This window comes from Manis pentadactyla, chromosome 14, assembly GCF_030020395.1.
Source record: "Manis pentadactyla isolate mManPen7 chromosome 14, mManPen7.hap1, whole genome shotgun sequence".
Lineage (NCBI taxonomy): Eukaryota > Metazoa > Chordata > Mammalia > Pholidota > Manidae > Manis > Manis pentadactyla.
Window position 1 is genome coordinate 23,951,750 of NC_080032.1, and position 22,818 is coordinate 23,974,567.

General features: G+C 41.5%; 2 protein-coding genes across 2 annotated transcripts; both read right to left on the reverse strand.

The window, feature by feature from the left end:
• Positions 1-8,329: 8,329 nt before the first annotated feature.
• Positions 8,330-10,409, reverse strand: LOC118930540 (hydroxycarboxylic acid receptor 2-like). The gene has a single exon (XM_036922056.2). It carries the CDS (start codon positions 10,317-10,319, stop codon positions 9,231-9,233), a length of 1,089 nt encoding a protein of 362 aa, XP_036777951.1. The 5' UTR covers positions 10,320-10,409; the 3' UTR covers positions 8,330-9,230.
• Positions 10,410-18,215: 7,806 nt separating this feature from the next.
• HCAR1 (hydroxycarboxylic acid receptor 1) lies at positions 18,216-22,362 on the reverse strand. Its single transcript, XM_036922055.2, has one exon. It carries the CDS (start codon positions 21,248-21,250, stop codon positions 20,237-20,239), a length of 1,014 nt encoding a protein of 337 aa, XP_036777950.1. The 5' UTR covers positions 21,251-22,362; the 3' UTR covers positions 18,216-20,236.
• Positions 22,363-22,818: the final 456 nt, after the last annotated feature.

A 22,818-nucleotide genomic window follows, 5' to 3' on the forward strand; every position in this document is an offset into this window, starting at 1 on the left:
CCTCTGTTGATCCCCAATTTCTCACCTGATGGCCCCCCTGCGACTGTGCCTGTCTTAGGTTGTTCCTCCCTTGAGGAATCTTACCCGTCTCTGGCTAACCAGTCATCTTCCGGAGCCATACAGGGAAATGTAAAGTTGGTAAGTGAGAGAGAAGCCTTATTGTTTGAAAAGGTTAGCTTTTTACTTCTTTGCATATTTATGCCCTGTGGCTTCTTTGCCCAGCATTTGTCTTGAGGTGTCTTTACCACTTGGAAGAATTATGATACTCGGTAAATTCGATATGAGGCACGAATTCTATTTAAGGGTTGTAATTAGGAAGGAAGAAGAAAAGCTATAGGAGTAGCAGACGGAAGATAACATGGGGAGATTGCTTATTTCTTTGACATATCTTCTTGTAGTGTAACATAAGCATGTATAGGTTTTAAACTACTGATTAAATTGTGTGCACACATTAACATAATAGGAATACAGATACATAACCAAAGCAGACCTACAATTACCAGCCATATCCAGTGAAACCAAGAAAACCAGTTAGGCACCCTAGGCATTTGTGAAAACTTATCAATGATATGATGGATATTGTCTAACTGAATTTTAATAGTTTCAATTTTTTTAAATATGCATTTTAATGAGTTTTGAAACTAGTTTCCCTCATTAAACTAAAGGTAGGTGAAGGGAAAGAAGAAACAGTTGGGCAATGTTTGCCTAAGAGAAGTCAACCTGTCCTTAATGTCATCTTCTTCTTTTTTTCAAGTGGAATTTCTCTGCTGTGCAGCACAACGGGCTTATGTACAGTTCTCTTCAGATTTCCAGGTGATAAGTGGCTCTATGCAAACACATATAGAATTCCAGCTGAGCTTTGAAACCCCCAGGTGACGGGGCATATGAGAAGGGTGATGGGACACTAGCAGTTTTTCAGGGCCACCAGAACAAAGTAGCGTAAACTGGGCTGCCTGAGCAACAGGAAGTTATTGTCTCACAGTTCTGGGGGCTGGACCATCACCGAGTCAGCAGGGTTGTTTCTTTTGAGGCCTCTTTCCCTGATTCATAGACAGCCATCTTCTCCCTGTGTCCTCACATGGTCTTCCTTCCTATCAGAGCATTTTTATTCTCTAACTTCTTATTTTAAATTAACTACAGACTCACAAATTTACAAAAACTGTACAATGAAGTCTCATCTACTCATCACCCAGCTACCCCCAATGGCGGCATCTTACACAGCTGTGCTAGGTGATCAAAAGCAGCAAGATATCGATATTGGTACCACATGTCTAACTGGTCTATGGACATCACTTGCATTTCACTGGTTTCTCCATGTGTTCTTTTTTCTTTCTTCTTCCTTTCCTTTTCTTCTTTCTTTCCTCTCTCCCTCTTCTCCCCTTCCTCTCCTTCTTCTTCTCCTTGTATGTCTTTGTTAGAATTCTATGGTATTTTATTACATTTTTAGCTTGTATACCCATCACAGCACTCAACATACAAATGGCTCTCACCATAAAGAAACAGCCTCATGCTACACCATGTCTGCCCCTCTTCTCTAACCCCCAGCAACCCTTGATCTACTCTTTAGAACGTATCACTTAGCAATGTTACATAAATGAGATCATACAGTATGTAACATTTTAAGATTGCCTTTTTTTCCCCCACTCAGCATAATGCCCTTGAGATCCATCTATGTTGTTGCATGTAGTGCTGGTCTGCTCTTCTCTTTGGCTAAGTAGCATTCCATCTGACACACTACATTTTTTTATTAAGGTATTATTGATATACACTCTTATGAAGGTTTCACATGAAAAACAATGTGGTTACTATATTCACCCTTAATATTGAGTCTCCCCCATACTCCATTGCAGTCACTGTCCATCGGTGTAGTAAGATGCCACAGAGTCACTACTTGTCTTCTCTGTGCTAATTGTCTTCCCCCTGATCCCACCCACACACCATGTGTGCCAATCATAATACCCCTCAATCCCCTTCTCCCTCCCTCCCTACCTGCCCTCCCCCACCCCTCCCCTTTGGTAACTGCTAGTCCCTTCTTGGAGTCTCTGAGTCTGCTGCTGTTTTGTTCCTTCGGTTTTGCTTCATTGTTATACTCCACAAATGAGGGAAATCATTTGGTACTTATCTTTCTCCACCTGGCTTATTTCATTGAGCATAATATCCTCCAGCTCCACCCATGTGGTTGCAAATGGTAGGATTTGTTTCTTTCTTATGGCTGATAGTATTCCATTGTATATATGTACCACCTTTTCTTTATCCATTCATATACTGATGGACACTTAGGTTGCTTCCATATCTTGGCTATTGTAAATAGTGCTGCAATAAACATAGGGGAGCGTATGTCTTTTTGAATCTGAGAACTTGTATTCTTTTGGTAAATTCCTAGGAGTGGAATTCCTGGGTGAAATGGTATTTCTATTTTTAGTTTTGAGGAACCTCCTTATTTGCTTTCCACAATGGTTGAACTAGTACATTCCCACCAGCAGTGTAGGAGGGTTCCCCTTTCTCCACATCCTCACCAGCATTTGTTGCTCTTAGTCTTTTCGATGCTGGCCATCCTTACTGGTGTGAGGCGATATCTCACTGTGGTTGTTATTTGCATTTCCCTGATAATTAGTGATGTGGAGCATCTTTTCATGTACGCACTACATTTTATTTTATCATTCACCCCCTTAAGGGTTTTTTAAAATTAAGTGAAATGGTAACAGAAACAGTTGAGGCTTCCTTTCCATCCCATTTTCTCTCCCTCCACAGATATAATCTGTATCTTGTAGTAACTGTGCATCCTTCTCATCCATGATTTTTGTTTTATTACATATAAATGCTTCCTAAAACCATATATTGTTTTGTTTAGCATGTTTTAAACATTTACATAAATGTCATCATATCATGTGTATCTTTTGGCAACTTGTTTTTGCTCTAGATATTATGCTAAAGATTCAGCCCCGCTGGTACAAGTAGCTCTGATTCATCTTTCTTCCCTGCTGTATAGCATTCCATTGGGTGCCTGTATCATCATTTATCTTGTTCCCCTACTAACAGACACTTGGGTTGTTTCCTATTCTTCACTATCACAGTGTTGCAGTGAATCCCTGACCTGCCTCCTTGTGAGATGGTAGCTTCTTTGGAAAACAAGAAGAACCTTTAACAAGGAAGAAAGAGCACAAGCACTAGTTAGCTTTGGAGAAGGAAAGCTAATATTTATAGAGTACCTTCTATGTGAAAAACACTGTGCCCATCAGCTTAAGTACATGATCTCAGCCTGGACCTGGGAGGTGCCTGAGGGCCTAGTAGTTGGGCAGCTTAGAAAGTTCCAGAAATATTGTCCTCAAATGGGTCAAGGTATTCACCCTACCTTTTTCAGTTCACATTGTACATCTCCCACTTTGCATTTTTTTCAGAACTCGAAAGGCAAAGGACAGCTCATGTTTATTCTCTTAGTCCATCACTTTGTATGATGTTGGGTAAACTATTCACACTCCCTGGGCCTCAGTTCCCTTATCTGTGAAATGGAAGTAGCACTGATCCTGTGAAGTTATTGAAAGAATGAGATCATTTATGTCAAACAGCACAGTGTCTGACAGCAAGGAGCAAATCAACAACATATAACTGATGGTGCTGATGAAGGCAGCATCTGACTGTGAGTCCATCTTATCAGCATGTTGCTTTACCAAAACCCGAAACAGATCAATACCATTCTCCTACTAAAGCACTGTATCCCAAAGGAGGGATATTTTGTAAGCATATTGAAAAGAAACCCAGTTTTTCAACCCAATGACATCAGTAAGTCAGCTCATTTTCTCTTCTTTTCAGTTGCATTGGGAACATCACGTACTTACTGTTCCCAATACCTATTGATGGTTGTAACTCCCTCTCTGGGTGTGTCCAGAGCACTGAGTATATCAATATTTGTTAAGAGCCTAGAAGGGCTTGCCTTTCATCTGACAGGGCCATGGGATTGTGGACTGTAGGTCAGGCCTGACATTTGTAATGCCACACACAAACCTCTTCTCCCCGAAGAGATGGAGGATGGCCAAATTTTAAACGAGCTCAGAGAGAATCCAGCACTGGTTGCAAAATACCCATGTTTCATTTGTCACAGAAGGCATAAAACTTAGCAAACAGAATGTCATGGCTAGGTACTTACTGCGGCTAAGCTTGCCAAAGACTTCAAATCTCCAGGAAGTCCTTCCGAGGGGTTCTAGAGATCACATCTGGGGATCCACATCTGAATGGACTTGGGGCAGTATAAACCACATTGCTTCCTGAAGGCTGACTGATTACTTCTCCGTTTTCTTGGGGCAATCATTTCAAAACATGACACAAATTTTAGAAGCAAGAGGATTGAAATAAACTCCACTGAAAGCCCAACATGCTGCTTAAATGAGTGACATGGAAGGTGATATGAAATGTTATCGGAGGAAAACACCTGGCAGAGAGCATGTCTTTACACAAACAGCAATTTAGAAATACCCTTTACACAACTGCTGTGTAACTATTGTCTTCATGACCCTTTTACAAAGTGGTCTGGGACCAATCAAATTCTCTCACATGAGAGTCTGGCCCAAAGAGGACAGGTATTGAGGGTTTGAGTCAGGTTCAGGGTTAAGGGCTGCAGTGAAGGGCTATGAGCATGTTCCCTGGGGGCTGCCTTAGCCTAGTTTAATTATCTTTCTGTGATGTACACCACTATTTTTCCAGTATCTTTCCTCTCTTTTTATTTTTAATTTTTTGCATAAGCTAATCTGAAGTGTGTTTCAGTTACTTTCATCCATAAGGACCTTGAGTTAAACAACTGTAATAAGGCATCTTCTCACTACAAAGGGGGAAAGACAAAGGGGGAATGTCCTTCTCAGGGCATTTACCAGGAACACAAAAAGCCCAGCTTCAACTATCAAAGAATTTCATCAAACTTTCAGTTCCAATTTGAAGAAGCTATCATTTCAAACCAAAAGATGAGGGGCAGGAGATGATGCACAGCCCAATTGGTTGGTAAATGATCAATTCCCAGTATTTAGTGCCTCCAACATATGCCCCAGTCCAAGGCACCTCAGATAACCAAGTCGCAGCTAACTTCTAATTACAGAAGCAAAGTCAGGGGAGACAGGGGTCAGGTGGGTCTGATGGACATCTGTGAAGACAACTGCTTGTAAGCAGGAAAGCCAACAGATCTACGGATGATTATCAGGAAGTGCTTTGAAAATTAAACCCAAGGACATATTAAGGACCAGAATACTAGATGCAGTTTGGAGCCCCTCACTTCAGGCAAGGCACCAAGGGACGAATAGGCTAATAATACCTTTGGAAAGGTAAGGGGGTTCATAAATTCAGGAAGAAATATGGTTTTGTACCCCTGGTTTTATGGTTCTAGACTTAGAGATAATCACTTGAAGTTCAGAAAAGATTGTTTGTAATAAAAAATTTAGAAAAAGAAAGAAAAAATCAGAAAAGATCATTTGAGGGCAGCTAAAAGGAAGTCCTTTTTATATAGCCAAGAGCAAACTCATGCAATTCATGCCCCCAAGAAGTAGTACCCTTCCAAATAAAGAGGAAGTAATGCAAAAAAGAAGCATCAGTGATTATAACTGGGTCTTCCAAAATATAGACACATTGCCATACATACATATGTCTACACACACATGCACACATTGTACCAGTTTGTGACTGAATGGTACACACCACTAGTTTAGCCCAGAACAACATTGCTTGCTCCCATTTTAAATTTCTATTGGCATTCCTCTGGACAGGGAAACAGAAATATTCGGAGTATTTATTAAGAAACTCTCTTAGAAAATTTTGTTGATGATCAAGGAAAATGACGGTGTTCTTGTTTTATAGTTTATATCCATATAACTGAATGAGGTTTAATTTTTAAAACCTTTACCAATAGTTATAGTAGTAACATAGTTCAACACTGACAAGTTAGGAAGTAAGGAAAAGTTCAGAAAGGAAGAGGAAAACCAACTGTACTCCCACCATCCAGGTAGAAACCAGGTTAAGGCTTTAGTTTTGTTCTTCTGGTCTAGGGTTCTATTAGGCAGAAAGACAGAAATGAGCGGGATGGAAAGGAGAAAGGGCCCCCAGAGATGACTCAGGGAGTTGATCAAATAGAGCCAGAAAGCCAGAAATGACTCTGAGAGCTAATCAGATGAAGCCACAGGGTCCAAGAGTGACTCGGGAAATGTCCAGAGTCCCCCCTAGATAAGAAGCACCAGGAGCACAGGCCCAGCACAGCACAGCCCCTGCCCCATTTCACCAATCAGAACCAGCCTAGAGAGCTGTCAGTCAAGGACCTCTCTGCCCTGCCAAAACCACATAAAAGAAGCCTCAGAATGAGCAAACGGGCCTGCCTGTCTCACCTTAGCAGGCCCGCTCTGTGGCTCCGGGCAGAGTGTATTAAAACTTACTTTGCTTTCTTGACTTTGGTCTCTCGTCTCACTGCATCTGACTTCCCTGCGACCCCGAGCCGAGTCCTTTCCTTTTGAACAGTTCCATGTAGATGTACACAGATACACAGCTCGTAAAACAGACTCGGGATTGTTTTTTTTTTTTGTCTCAAGACCCTTTTCATTTAATAGCATGTGATCTTTTCCTCAAGTCTTTCATTATTTTTGCACAACAGAGGTTCTCTACCTTGCCGTGTAGCAGACCCCACATTCATTGTACCACCCACTCTGGTGTCTTCTCTGTTCCCCATTGTAGTGAGTTGAGTCGGGAATCCTAAAAGGCATGTCCACCCAGGATCTCAGAACATGACCTGATTTGGAACAAAGGTCCTTGCAAATGTAATTACGGTAAATATCTCTAGATGAGATCATCCTGGATTAGGGTGGTCCTTGGATCCAGTGGCAAGTAGCCTTGTAAGAGACAGAAAAAGAGAAGACACAGACATGAAGAGAAGTCCACGTGAAGATGGAGTGATGCATCTTCAAGCCGCAGAACACCAGGAATTGTCGCCAGCCCCTGGAAGCCAGGAGTGAGGCATGGGTGGGACGGATTCTCCCTCAGTGCCTCCAGAAGGAACCCACCCTGCTGAAACCTTGGTTTGGACTCTGGCCTCCAGAACCCTGAGAGAATACATTTTTCTTTTAAGTTGTGCGGAATGGGTGGCACTTTGCTATGGCAGCCTTAGGAAACGAGGGCTCACACACACCAAACTGCTTCACACCCTGGGGCCTTTATGTTTATCACGCCCTGTCTGGAATGCCCTGCCCCCAGATTTTTCCACTGTTTGCTCTGTCTTGTCAGTTATGGCTCAGCTCAAGGTCACTTCCTCATAGAGACTTTCCCAGTCATCCCACTTAGCTTGTCACCCCACTTTGCTGTCTTCATAATATTCATAGCTATCCCTAATTCTCTTTCCATTCATTGGTTTGCTTCTCCGGCTGCCTCCCCACCTTGAATTTTGAGTTCTTTGAGAAGAAAGTCTTGGATACCTGGTTCTGTGTTCTATTCCCACCAGCCACCCAAAGTGGCATCTGGCACATAGTAGGTGCTTAATATGTAAACGCTGGTGGAATGTATGAACAAACAAACAAATATGAGTTAGTTCTGAATCTATCAGGAGTCTCATAAACAGGCTCCTGGCTGCCACACATCTGAGGTGGGGGAATCCCTCTTTCCTCTGACTCATCTCTGCTATCTCTTCCTCTTTACGAAGGTGATCTCTGATTTTAACTTTCTACCTCTAGAAGTTGATTGGAGAACCAGACAAGCAATGTGCTCTGAAAACACTTCAGAAATTGAAGAATGTTCAAAGTTCATTTACTGCCACTCAACTGTAGCTGGGAGTGTGAGTATCTACATTTCTTATCTGTATCTGAGTCAGGATATCAAAGCAAGCCTCATCTTGCTAAAGAATCAAGGAGTGACAGAAGCTGGAAATGAAATCATAACAGAAACTTGGACTGATCAAAGACTCAAACCAGTACATCTCCTTTCTGTCCCAGAACTGGGAACTGAAACTATTCCATAGGAAGTTCCCCTTCCTCTGCAAATTTCCAGTCTGGCCTGATTCTTTTTTTTAATACGTAAATAGTAATAGCAGTATTCCCCAAACTCTAAATAAAATGCAGACACTCTTGCAATGCTATCTGTACTATCCTTTCGAATTAAGTTGTTTTTATTTATTCCCAGCCCTTTCCCATCCTTGTCCCAATGCATACGTAATTTTTACTTAACTGTCTCGTGATGTAGCTCAGCATCCATGTCCTTTTCTTACTTTTCAGTATACAGTATTTTTCTTCTAGCACACAGCTAACAACCCATAAAGGTCTCTGATTAAGTTAGAAGTCCGTTTCTGTGAACCTTTACCCAGACACATGCAACATCAGATTGTGTGTCTCATGTCTAAGTTTATTGAGGGGGTAGAGTTCTTACAAGTACAGAAACACAAGCAAATGAAGCAGGAGAAAGCTTCCCCTTCCTACCATTGGGAAGCATTTCCCTTTTAGTGATGAAAGCAAACAGGTGGGAAGCAGCGCTCCTCCCTGAAGCCTTTTTAACTGTTCAGCCTTCAAATTAGTGTAAACAAGAGAGGAAAGGATTAGCTTCAGATTGTAGCATAAATCCCCTTCCTTCCCCTTAGTACTTCCTTCCCTTTAGGGATTAGGGGCTAATCCCCTTCTTACCATCACTGGGAACTCAGACTGTCAATCAAAGTTCTCCAGTCTCTTTGTCTGGTCCATTTCTGCTAGAGCTTGGCAGAAAGATGAATTGGTCCCATGGAGTGCAGGTGACCTACTGGCTTATGTCCTGATGCCTGGGCTCCTTGTAGGAGCAATAATTCCCCTCCAATCACTTAGCTCTCCTTATCCCAGATGGAGCCCACAGATCAGATTAAATATCACCCCAGGAGTTGAGAACCATCGCGAGCTCAGGCAGGTGAGGGAAAGAGGCCAGCGAATTTCAGTTGCTGACAGCCATCCCAGTGGCTCCAACTCTGCTGGGCAGCAACGTGGGCAGCCTTGCTACCTGTGGTTCTGCAAGTGTCAGAGACTGAGCAGCAGTTTTAGACACCTAACTTTCCTCTTTGTTCCCCCAGGATTCCTGTGGTGACACCTTGTAACCAAGCAGCCCATATGGCCACACCACTTCTCTAAATCTGATTCTCTGAATCTGGAAGTTCCAGGAAATTGCAGGCCAGGTCTGATGATGTTACTCTGTGCACCAGCCAAACTGTTTCTCCAGAGATCCTGGTTCTGGGTGACAATCTCCCTTCTTGGCTTGTTTACTTAATGAGAAGCTGGGTTCAGACAAGAGAGTCTCCATGGCTCACTGGGGTTAGCCATTAAAGCATCAGGGACACTCCTGGTAGTAAGATTCCCTGTGAGCTCGATGCTCATGCTCTGGTTATTATCTGGTTCATCTGGTGTCTCCTTCCGCAGGCAGCGGTTGATCAAGGTGGAGAAGAAGTTGGGAAAAGATGGGCTGGAGAAGTAATACACCAAAGGGTCCAGCATGCTGTTCATGTAGGTGAAGCTGAGGGTGATGAAAAACGCCAGGTCAACAGAGCGATAGATGTCACAGTTCTTCGTACCTGTGGTGTGCAAGAGCCAGAAGATGTGTATGCGCACAGCCACACTGGGCAGGAAGCAGATGATGAAGACAATGGCCACCACCATGATGAAGTTGATGGCCCTCTTGATCTTGGCATGCCTATCCATTTGGCGTTGCCGCAGGCTCCAGATGATTCTGACGGAGCAGAACAGGATAATGCCCAGGGGGAGGATGAACTCCAAGAGGAACATAGCATCATGCCACCTGAAGGTATGGCAGATGCTAAAGCTGCTGCACAAATTTGCATCTTGATTCCTGATCAAGATCTTTTTGTAGAGGAGGTGAACCGTCAGGCCGATGGTGACGCCCCATAAGACGCAGGAGATGACAGCCGCTCTCTGATTGGAGATCTTGTTCAGAGCATGGTGGGGATGGACCACCCGGAAATACCTGTCCACAGCCACCACTGTGAGGAAGATGATGCTGCCCTGGCGGTTCATGGCCAACATGAAGAGCATCAGCCTGCAAGGGATATCTCCAAACCTCCAGTCCCACTTCCTCACATAGTTGTCCATCAGGAATGGCAGGCAGATGATCAGGAGAAAGTCAGCCACAGCCAAGTTGAACAGGAAAATCTGGCTAGATTTCCAGGACTTGAGGTGGAAGCAGAAGATCCACAGGGCCAGGCCATTGCCCAGAACCCCGAACACGAACTCCAGCCCCAACACCGGTGGTAGCACATTGGCAATGAAGTCATCCCGGAACACACAGCAATTCTTCTTGTCTATTTCCAGAAAATAATTCTGCCAGTGGTGTGGGTTCATGAGTGGATCGAGTTGAGGAGCGCCTAAGGAGTGTCTCACCCAGTGAACGCTCAAGGAAAGAGGTGTGTGTCTGTGTGGTGAATGTGTGGTTCAGTGCCCGCCTTTATGTCATGTCAGGGTGTTGAAACAGATGACTGAATGGTTACCAGGAAGCTGTGAAATCGCTTAAAAAAAAAGAAAGAAAGAAAGAAAGAAAGCCAGCAAGGTTCTTATGCAACCTGCTGTTTGCATAAACAAATAATAAAAATCCCCTGGGCAGACAGGAACCCGCAAAATTTTCTAAATGTAAAGGATAAGTTTAGGCAAGCCAACTGTCATCATAAATTACTGAAATGTGGAGGACCTCTTTTTGGAAGGCTTCATGCCAGTATGCTGAGTACTTAGCATTGGAGAATTAAGTCCCTGTCATGTTGTCAGCTTACATAGTTAACAAAACAACAACAGCAATAGTAATTTACTATGCTAACAGCATGGTCATCCAGAAACATTAAGAATGAGTATGAAATATCAGCATGTATATGATTTAAGAAACAGTAGCATGCATGTGATTTCTTTTAGAAAGGCTGAGAAGACAGTGGTTATCTATTTTTCTTAGGACAGATGTGTTGCATTTGATGTTTCCATGCCACCTTCTCTGTACAAACATGGATGGCTTTTCCACACCTGAACTCTGCAATTAATCTCTAGTTAGGATGAAAAAAAGTATGACTTAAGAGCAGGATTAAAATTTCACAAGATGTTTGAAAACTTGAACCCAGTTTGGAATGCCAGTAACAAGTTATAATAAGTTGAGTGTTTTGTTTGTTTTTGTTAGATTTTGATGGCTTCTGTGCTCAAGTGACTTATTTTTAAGTACATGATTTTTTAAAAATTAATAAGTTCTATTTTTTAGGTCAGTTTGAAGTTCACAGCTAAAGTGAGCTGTACATCCCTGTCCCCACACATGTACAACCTCCCTCACTAAGTGCATGGTATTTTAAATGCCCCTGTTTTTAGAAAATTAAACTTAGACTGACAAGACCTAATAGGACTTTGAACTCTGCCTCACAGCAGGTCACCATTTTACACATCATTTCTTTGCTTTTCAGTATAATTGAGTGTAACCCTACAGAATTTCTACCCTATAATATTTGGTTATGAATTTTTGCTGTGCAAGGGGTTCTAAATTGTGTTGCTTCTACTTGGAGTTAGAAATAAGAAATTTGTTTCTTTAGTTGCATATCCAGTTTCAATAATAGGGGTTTGTAGACACTTCTTCACAGTAAACTGGAGTTGATGATCTAATATTAGATTCCTGTAAGCACTTGATGATGATAAAGAATAAGATGATGTTGGCTATACTAATAATGAACTATCAGAAAGGGAAATTAAGAAAACAATCTCATTTACAATTGCATCAAAAAGAATAAAATACCTAGGAATAAATTTAACCATGGAAATGAAAGACTTTTAAGCTGAAAACTATAAGACATTGATGAAAGAAATTGAAGAAGACACAAATAAATGGAAAGATACTCTATGCTCTTGGATTGGAAGAATTAATATTGTTAAAATGTCCATACTTCCCAAAGCAAAATACAGATTCAGTGCAATCTCTGTCAAAATTCCAATGGCATTTTTCACAGAAATAGAACAAACAATCCTAAACTTTGTATGGAACCATAGAAGACCCCAAATATCCAAAGCAATCTTGAGAAAGAAGAACAAAGCTGGAAGCATCATACATCCTGATTTCAAACTATATTACAAAGCTATTGTAATCAAAACAGTATGGTATTAGCTTAAAAACAGACATATGGATCAATGGAATAGAATAGAGGGCCCAGAAATAAACCCATGCATATATGGACTATTTATTTATGACAAAGGTGCCAAGAATATACAATGGGGAAAGGACAGTCTCTTCAGTAAATGGTGTTGGGAAAACTGGACAACCACATGCAAAAGAAGGAAAATCTACCACTATTTTATACCATACACAAAAATTAACTCAAAATGGATTAAAGATTTGAATATAAGACCAAAACCTATAAAACTAGAAAAAAAAACCATAGATGGTAAGCTACTTGACATTGGTCTTGGCAATGATTTTTCATATTTGACACCAAAAGCAAAGGCAACAAAAGCAAAAATAAACAAAAGAGACTGTCAAACTAAAAATTTTCTTCACAGCAAAGGAAACCATCAAAGAAATGAAAAGACAACCTAATAAATGGGAGAAAATATTTGCAAGTTAAATGTCTGATAAGGGGTTAATATCCAAAATATGTAAGAACTCATACAACTTAATAGTAAAAAAACAAATAATCCAATTTAAAAATGGGAAGAGGATCTGAATAGACATTTTTCTAAAGAAGACATACAGATAACCAATAAGTACATGAAAAGATACTCAAGATCAGTATCATCAGAGAAATGTAAATAAAAACCACAATGAAAAAGGTCCTCAAACTTTATCTATTATCAAAAAGTTAAGAGATAACAAGTGTTGGTGAGGATGTGGAGAAAAGGGAAGCCTTGCACACTGTTGGTAGGCATGTAAAGTTGTGCAGCCACTATCAAAAACAGTATGGAGGTTTCTCAAAAAGTTAAAAATAGAAATACCATACAAAACATTAAATCCATTTCTAGGAATTTACCCAAAGAAAACTATCACTATTTTGAAAAGATATATACACCTCTATGTTTATGGCATCATTATTTAGAATAGCCAAGATACAGAAACAACCTAAATGTCCATCGACAGATGAATGGATAAAGAAAATGTGGTATTTGAGGACATTATACTAAGTGAATTAAGTCGACAGAAAAGACAAATACCATATGCTCTCTCTCATATGTGGAATTTAAACAAACAAACAAGCAAATAAAAACCCAAGCTCATAGAGACAGAGAATAGACTGGTGGTTGCCAACAGAAATTGGGGGTAAGGGGTGAGCTAAATGGATGAAGGGAGTTAAAAGTAAGAATTTCCAGTTATAAAATAAATAAGTAATGGGAATATACTGTACAGCATTGAGAATAAAGTTAATAAAACTGTATTGCATATTTCAAAGTTACTAAGAGAGTGAATCTTAAAAGTTCTCATCACAGGAAATAAAACATTCTGAAGTTACATATGGTGATGGATGTTAACTTTACTTATTGTGGTGATCACTTCCCAATATACACAAATATTGAATCATTATGTTGTACTCCTGAAACTAATATATGAGATTTATATCTCAATTCGAAAAAAAGATGATGTCAGTACCTACGATATAAAGAGCTTCCAATGTGCTGGACCCCATGCTCAGTGCTGTAAATACCATTATCCTGTTTTACCCAGACTGCAGTCCATGAGGTAGAGACTATTACTGATTCCAATTTCAAAATGAGGAAAGTGAAGCCCAGAGAGGCCAGTGATATATTCAAGCTACCCAGCTAATAAGAACAGAGCTTGGATTTGAATATGGCATTGGCTTCAAAGCCTCTGTCCCTAACCATTACACATACTTGTCTCTTACTATATTATTGACTCATCTGTAATGCTACCCTAGATTGAGGTCATATTATGTGAGTTTATTAAGGCTTTAGGGAAATGATTGTTAATTGTTACCTGTCCTTGCTGCCTGTGAATATCCTGCTTCCTTCTTGGGCAAATGCAGACTTGTCAACAATACAAGAAAATAAAGTAATCCTATGGGCCTTATGAACTAAGAGTCATAAAAAATGACTATTAACCATAGTAATTTCTGGGAGTTAGAATTTGCAAGAGGCCCTCCCTCGATACATTTTACAATTCTGTAATTTTTTTAAACAATAGTCACAGATAAAATTAGAAAACAAGAGTAACAAATATTGTTAAGTTTGAAAAATGAAAAGCTGGAGACCCTGGGAGCTTGTTCTGACTGTACCATTAACTACCCATGAAACTGCTTAACTCTTCGGTTTAACACTTCCTCATGTGTAAATTGAGGGGTTAGACGGTCTTCAAGCTTCATTCCAGCTCTTTCATTCTGTAATTGTAAACTAAAGTTCACAACTACTCTGATAGAATATAAATTCCGGCCTTCTTGGAGTCTGGTGCTTACTATGGAATTTCCGGTCTTCCCAGTGTGCCATGGGCATGTTTCGTCTGGCTGTGTCCTTCTGTTTTTTTGGTTTTTTTCTTACTAGTGCATGAGTTGTACAGAAACTTGTTATAATGAATCATTTCAACAACTAAGACAGTGATTCCCCTGAGTTGGTGGAAACTCCACTTAAAATCTATGACTTTCATAAATGACTTGGATTTCCATGCCTAAAAGCTTGAATGTGTGCCACTGAACTGGATTTTCTTTTAATTAATAATAACAATAGTGATTATTTATCAATTGCTTGCTTTGTGCCAGGCATTGTGTTAGGAGATTTGCATATGTGATCTCATTTATTCCTCACAAAAACCCTGAGAGTGATGTGCTATTCTTACCATCATCTCCATTTTATGGATCAGCAAACTGAGGCTTAGAGAAGTTAAGTAATTCACTAGCTGTCTTTGAATTTAGCTGCAATTTGTTTTAGTTATCTATTGCCATGTGACAAACCATCACAAACTTTAGTGACTTAAAACAATTGTCTTGTATTATCTCTCATGGTTCTGTGGGTTGACTGGCCTCAGCTGGTTGGTTCTTGCTTGGGGTCTCTTAGATGGCAGCGAGACAGAAGCAGGACCCTGGGACATCTGGGCTTCTGTCCCTCATAGAGAGTCTGTGTCTTTCTGTCTGTGGCATCTTCACACAGCTTTCCCTGGGCTTCTCATAAGGCTACTACTCAAGGCTTCTGAAGGCACACAAGCACACCTTCTTACTGCTTGGGCTCAGAAGTCTCAGAACATCCCCTTCACCATGTTCTGCAGGTTAAAGTGAGTCACAGAGCCAGTCCATATTCCACGGGAGGGGCCACGTGGCAGGGACACAGAACGCACAGTTCATTAGGGGCATTTGGGGAGACTTGCCTCTGCACACAGTAAATGAAATTGAGTTGGGACACCTGACTAGTGGGAAATGAGAGACCTCTGGACCACTAATGAAAATGAAGTAGGAGAAGTGGGAAGTAAGGAAGCAGGAGACAAAGCTGGTGACATTGACTGGCAGAGACATATGCAAGGAAAGAAGGGTATTTCAGGATTTTGAGACATGGTGTTGAATTTAATGCAAAATACTTAAGGGCAAATCAGAGTAACTGAATAATCATGAAAAAGAAGAACAAACGTGGAGAACACACATTTCCCGATTTAAGAACTTACTGCAAAACTACATACAGTAATCAAGAGAGTGTGGTTCTGGCATAAGAATGGACATAAGGATCAATAAAACAGGATTGAGAGTTCAAAAATAAACTCTTGCAACTTACGGTCAGCTGATTTTCAACAAGAGTTCAAAGATAAGAGTAAAAAGACAGTAAAGAATTGTCTTTTTAATAAACCCATGGGGCAACTGAATAGCCCCACACAAAGAATGATGTTGAACTCCTTCCTTGCTTTGCGCACAAAAATTGACTCGAAATGGATTACAGGTTTCAGTGTAAGACTTGATGTAAGTAAGGAAGGAAATAAGTCTTCATGACATTGGTTTAAGCAAAGCTGTTCTAAGTACAACACCAAAAGCACAAACAACAATAAAAAATTGATAAGTTGGACTTCATCATTTTAAAGGAGTGAAGTTTTTGGTTTGTTTTTTACAAAAAAAAGGAAAAAGTGCTTACTAAGAAAACAAACACGGGCCTGTTGGCAAGAGTGCAGACAAAGGCTTTTTCATACATTGCTGGTGGAAGTATAAACTGGTTCAGCCTTTTCATTGGGCACTTTGGCAGTATCTATCAAGATTATAATAAAACCAATATAATATGAACTTACACAAGATAATGAGAGGTAATAGAAATAGTGCTTACTCTATGTTGTCTTCTATTCTCACTGCTTTATACAGCCAAACTTATTTAGTACAACAACTCTATGGGGCAGCTTCTATTCTTGTCCCCATTTTAAAACAAGGAAAGTAAAACATTGGGACAGTAAGTAACTTGCCTGAGGCCTCACAGCTAGTAAGCTAAGGGGATTTTAAACCCCGTTTGGCTCCAGGGGCTTAGCATGCCACTGATTTGTCTTACGACCTCATTGCACACTGCCTCACCTATTAAGCCTGTTTTTTGACCCAACAATTCTATGTCTAAAAATCTATCTTCCAAAAACTCTGGCACATGTGCCCAAGATGTATCATTTAGAATATTCACCATATAGCTTGATGTCAATCAAGGAAAACTGGAAATAAATGTCCACTAAAAAGCTATTGGTTAAATGAACTATATGTGGTTTCATTTATACAGTGAAATATAGCTTTAAAACAATGATCTTGGTCTCTGTTCTGATGTAGGAAGCTATTCATTTTGAAATACCTTGCAAATTTATATATATATCTATACACACACACACACACACATACACACACACACACACATATCCTGCTTTAGTAAGACAATGCAAAAGATTCATTATTTGTGTACATGTGTGTCTACCCTGAACGTTAAAAGTCGTCATCACCTCTAGGAAATTAGATTAAAAAGAATGAAAAGAAGACTTTTATTTCTTACTTTACATATTTATGTTCTTTGAATTTTTGAAGAAAAACATATATGCCTTCTGTAATTAAAGAAATTTACTTCTTTTTTTTATAAAAAGGTCTCTGGAAGGCTGTACACAAATCTTGTGTCAAGAAGGGTTGTGTACAGACCCTTCCCTGCCCGCGGATCTCAGGGCTTCACCTCTTACCAGGCTGGTGCAGCTGCAGCCTGGGTTTTTCATTCCTGTCGCATTGATCCTTCTGCGGTGCCCAGACAATCTGCTTTCTCAGCTCTCTCTTTGACTGGAATACCCTCCCCAGCCACCACCCACACAGTCATCCTGTGGCCTCCTATTCTTCCTTCAGGACTCAGCTCACGAGCCACCTTCTGAGAAGCCTGGCCCCAGCCCCTAAGGAGGATGAAGGGCCCCAGGGTCCTGCTGTAGAATCTGCCCACTGCTTTCACCACGGTTGATCTGCAAGTAGTTTTAGTTTCCCCTTGGTTTCCATAATAGAACCATGGGGTCAGGGGCTATAGTTTTCATTTATGTTTCTACTGTGCTGGTACAGAGCCGGTGCCTAATAAATGTTCCTTGAAAGAAAGAACAAATGAATGAATGAATCTATACAAGGAATAATATACTGACCTCCTTCCCACTTCTACTGTATCATCATTAGAAGCTGAATATAGATTAGGCCCATATGTGAAACCAACTGTGTATTCTACTCCACCTCAACCTACATACATATATATAAAATATAAAATTTATGGACATATAATTTTTATGCATATACATATATATTATATATTATAATATAAATTATATATATAAATTTCTTTTGACCTTGAAGAAGATCAGAGCAGCTGTTTTTGCTGTCATGCTTCTTGAGCTACTGAGAAGTCAGAAATGTGCAGAGAGGCCCCATGAGGATGAAAATCATTGGGATCAAGATGTTCCAATCTAAAAATATATATATAAATATATATTATAATGCAAATTATGTATATAGTAGAAATATTATATATTAGAATATATATAATAATTATATATTATACATGCTTTTTATATTATATGTATTTTATTATAAATTATATACATAAAAATATATGTACAATTTAGGGCCCCAGCTTCATGGATGAGCTCAGAAGGGCCCTATGCTTAAGTCAAAACAAAGCTTTACTCTCTCCCTTAAATTTTCTGAAGGACACTTCCTGATAAGATTTACTTCTCATCACATTGTGTAAATCTAAAAAGGGAAGCAAAAATCAGAATCAAGACTGTGTTTGGGTTTTTCATTTTCTTTCTTTTTGTCCCTTCTTGCTGTTTTTTAGTGAGAACCTCGGCTCACCAGGAGCTTCTGGATTTTTAAGATCTTTTTCCTTATAGGGCAAAGACTCATGAGTCTTTTGACATGGACGGGTCACACACAGGACACAGGCTTTCTTACAAAACCCATTTTTATTAAGGTGAAGTAACCAAAGAGCGGCCCAGAAAATAATTATAATTAAGAATGGAATTAAAAGCAGAAGGGAGGGTTTTCGTTAATATCTATCAGGAGGCTATGTGTTTCCTTGATGCTGATAAGAATCCTCACCTTCACTCCTTCCCTAGCAGCTGGGGCATTTGGGTAGTGACAGTGGGGCAGCTACTTAGGGGCTCTGAATCTTAAAGGAAATTGCTTCTGTGCCTATTTATGTGTAAAGTGTGTTACATAACAAGTCATGACACTAACATGGCACTTACTGGTTTCCCTGTACTTACTCATTCAAATATCTAGTGAGCCGACCATGTTCAGGCACTCTTCTAGGCACTGAGGTTTTACAGCAAACTAAGTCCCTATGCTTCAGTATCTTCATTCATTGAATACACCCAATGACCTTTTGAAGTCAACATTGTTGGCACCACTGTTTGACAGATGAGGAGATTGAAGCTTAAAGTGGTTAAGTAAAATCTGCTCCTAGATCACATATCCAGTAAGTGGTCGAGCTGGGATTCAGGTTTAGATTCATCTGACTTCCTACTGCCTAGGTTGTGCAGTGTCTCTGGAAAAGGACAGCCTAAAGAGGTGTTTTCAGGCCAAAGAACAAAAAGGTCCTGAAGTGCAGAGAGTACCCAGGGAGCTTGAGAAAGTGTAAATAAAGGAGCCTAGAATGACTTTCACCACTTTGTGGTTTGAGAAAGAAGCTCAGGTTGCTTGGAATCTTTCCACCTAATCCAGGTCAGGGGCAGCCTGTCATTCCATGTAATCATCTAGTTTTGAGGGCTCCAGGTACATATCTGAGAAATTCAGGAGCATAAGGGATCACTGCCTTTGCACCCTTTGTTGTTTATATAGAATCCTGAAATATGAGGAAAACACTGATGTTGCAGAGAACAAGTCTACAAACTGTATTCATTGAAAGGGTGAAGGTTATTAACCTCTCTGTTTGCACCCCCCCAAAAAAATACCCACAAACTTTGCTATCACACCAGATTTGACTAACAGCCCTCCAGGTAAAAAGGACACTAGCACAGTGCCTGACACAGAATATGGATTCAGTAAATACATGGAGAATATGTGAATGAATAACTTCATTTCATAGTAACATAACAAGCAGTAAAATGCAATTATGTCAAACTCAGCACTTCCCAAAGATCCAACTGGAGTTTTTCAAGCACTCAGCTCCCACTAGAAAAATCAGAGCAGCTAACATATCCCTCAGAACCTTCTTTGAAATGCAAAGCCTTGCACAAAAATGCAGAGTTCAAGGTAGGTCAGAGAAGATCATTTTGCTGTCATTCTTCTTGGGCTACTAAGAAGTCAGTAATGTATAGAGGGATCCCATGAAGATGAAAATCATCAGCATCAAGACATCCCAATCTAAAGAGCCTCACTCAGCCTGAAATAAAAGCATTGACTTACTCCAGTTTCTATTTCTAAGACAAGTAATTATTTAAGGTCAGAGGATAGAAAACACTAATAAGTCATTAAGTTCACTAACTCCCCGCGCGAGAGAGATCATTACTGGGTTAAACATTGCCATCTATTTACTTAGCCACTTTAAATGACGCAGGAACTGAACTCTTCCTAACCCACCACCCAACACACACATGCCCCATTTCATGTGCACATCATCCTGTCATTGTAATCAGATCATATAAATGCAACTGACTCACTTCTCAACTGGGACCTTCCAAAAGACAATAACCTGGTGTTCATTTCCAACAGAGTGAGGGGGATACGTGTAAGGAAGGATCGCATTCTGAAACCCCCCATCCCTTAGCATGAATTATTTCAAAGTTGCCAGCTTGTCCTCCTTGATTTTGTCTGTTTTAGTGCCACTCAACACATTTGGAGATCCTACTGCACATCAGATTGGCTTTGGAAGCTATTTGCCACACTGATGCAACTCTTGCGACAGAGGTTTGAAATTGGCATCTCTTCCGGCCTCCGAGCCTTGGAACGTCCTGGATGCTTGGGTCTCAAGCTGCAGATTTTAAGCTTGGTATAGAATTTGGGGAATGAGGGGCTTGAAAAATAATACACCAGAGGGTCCAGCATGCTGTTCATGTATGTGAAGCTGAGAGTGATGTGGAGGGCTACGTGGACAGAGGGATTACAGGCACTTGAGGGCACCGTCCAGAGGAAATACAGTCTGGCTGACACACTAGGCAGGTAGCATGTGATGAACACAGCTGCCACCACCATGATGAACCGAGTAGCCTTCTTCATTCGAGTCTGCCTGGCCAGCTGCTGCCTCTGCTTCAGGCTCCAAATAATCTTGAAGGAGCAGAACAAGATGACGCTGAGGGGCAGAAAGAACTCCAGCTGGAACATGATGTCATGCCAGCCATTGGCCGACTCCATGATGAAGCTCTCACAAGAGACAGTCTTCTCCTGCACACACAGATGGTTCTCCATCAAAAGGTAGAGAGTCCCCAGGATGACCATGGTCCAGAGGGCACAGACGATGCCAGCTGCAGTCCGGTTGGAGATGCTGTTCACCGTATGGTGGGGGTGGACCACTTTGAAATACCTGTCCACAGCCACCACTGTCAGGAAGACGATGCTCCCAGCCCTGTTTGTGGCCAGCATGAAGAGCGCCACCCGACAGGGAATATCCTCAAAGGCCCATTGTCTTTGTCTGCGGTAGTAGTCTGTCCGAAAGGGCAGGCAGATCATGAGAAGGAAGTCAGCCACGGCCAAGTTAAAAAGGTAAATAGTGCTCGGCTTCCAGGTCTTCATGTGAAAGCAGAAGCCACACAGGGCGATGCCATTGCCCAGGGCGCCCAGCACGAAGGCCAGAATCAGCAGTGGGGGCATCACCTGAAAGACAGGGTCCCCCTCGATCAGGCAGCACGATCCATTGTCCATGGTGGACAGAGGACAAATGTTCCGTGTGCCGGTAGCCCTGGAGTCCCCACACACGGATGCTTATCTGCAGGCTACCACTCACCAGCTGCCGCCTCTAACGTCTTCCCCCAGGAATGCAGGTGCTGCCCGCGCATGGGGTGGGTGCAGCCACGGCTGGGAGAACAGAAATTTCAGCAAGGAAATGAGAGGCTCAGAAAAATCCTTTCACTGGATTCTGGGTCCCAAGTTGCCTGTTTCCCCACTAGGCTGGGAAAAGCTTTGAAATTCAAGTGTTCACTTCTGGGACGCAGCCGGCAGATCCAATGACATTCATGCTGTAGAGGGGTTGTCGGGTCCAGTCCCAGAAGGATTTTAATTTTCTGCCTGGCTCTTTGTCCTCAGACTCTCTCTGTGCTGGAGAGCAAGCAGAGCTGCCCAGAAGGCACGAAAAAAGCTTGTTTGTCCTCCCTCCTGGTGGAGAAATACAAACATTTCCTGGAGCTGTTCTGGGCCTCTGCCTTTGCTTCCCTCCCCTAACCTTTGCCTGACTGCCAGGCCTCTCCTCCATCCCATGGGGCACTCCCAGGATTGCCAGAGAGGGGAGGCTTTGCTCCAAAGAACCCCAGAGCCATTTCCTGTGCCCACACCTAAAAACACAGCCCTCAGAAGGGTCTGCAGAAGAAACAGTTTCTAAAAACAGCACTTGCTGGGTATCAGAAAAATTCTGCAGATCATGCCTTTTTTCCTCTTCTACCCTTTGCATTCTTTCATGGACCCAAGTGACCAGTTGCCCAACCAGCAAGACCATAACATGGATCTGAAGTCACTTCTCATGTGTCTGCCTCTATGAAACAGCCTCTCTGGGAGCCAGTTCCTCCCTTTGCAGTTCGCAAAAAGGGATTTGGCTCTGAGTTTCCCACTGGCTGTCCAAAAAGGTTAATGCCATGATGTATGTTTTTAATTTTAATTATGTGTAGAGCCCATTGGTGCGGCATGTAAGGGTTGGGGCAGCTGGTCAAGGAATCTATCTCTAAAATGAGCATGGGTGAAATTAGACCGCCCAAGACAGGAGTCTGCTAAAATTGCCTTCCTCTGGCTTTTAGAGATGATCTCTCTGCTCTGCGCCTTTCAGCTCCCATCTTGGGAAAGGGTCGTGGGGGGAGGTGCATTCAAAGAATGCATATGCCTTCTTCCAAATGGGAAATTCTTCCACTGGACTCCAAATTAGCCAACAACCTTTCCCACTATCCCTGCCCTGGTGTGCCCACTGTCACCTCCCACCTATTGACACTGTTGCAAGTCTCCAACAGGTTTCCTTTCCTTTAGCCTACCGCCCCCCTGTAATTCCTCCCCCACACAACAATGTGGTTTTTCTAAAGCACAGATATTACGATCATCTCCTTTTTTTTTTCACTCAAATTTTCCACTAGCTCCCTCCAGTCGGCCAAGGTGATAGCTTTATGGCCTGTGAGCCATATCCAGTTTGAAAAGCAGTTTGATCTAAAAACCTGGACTGTGTTATAAAAACCTGGATTCCCAGCCTGTCCTGGAACACTGGAAGATCTGGGCCCACTGGGCTGATAACCCCA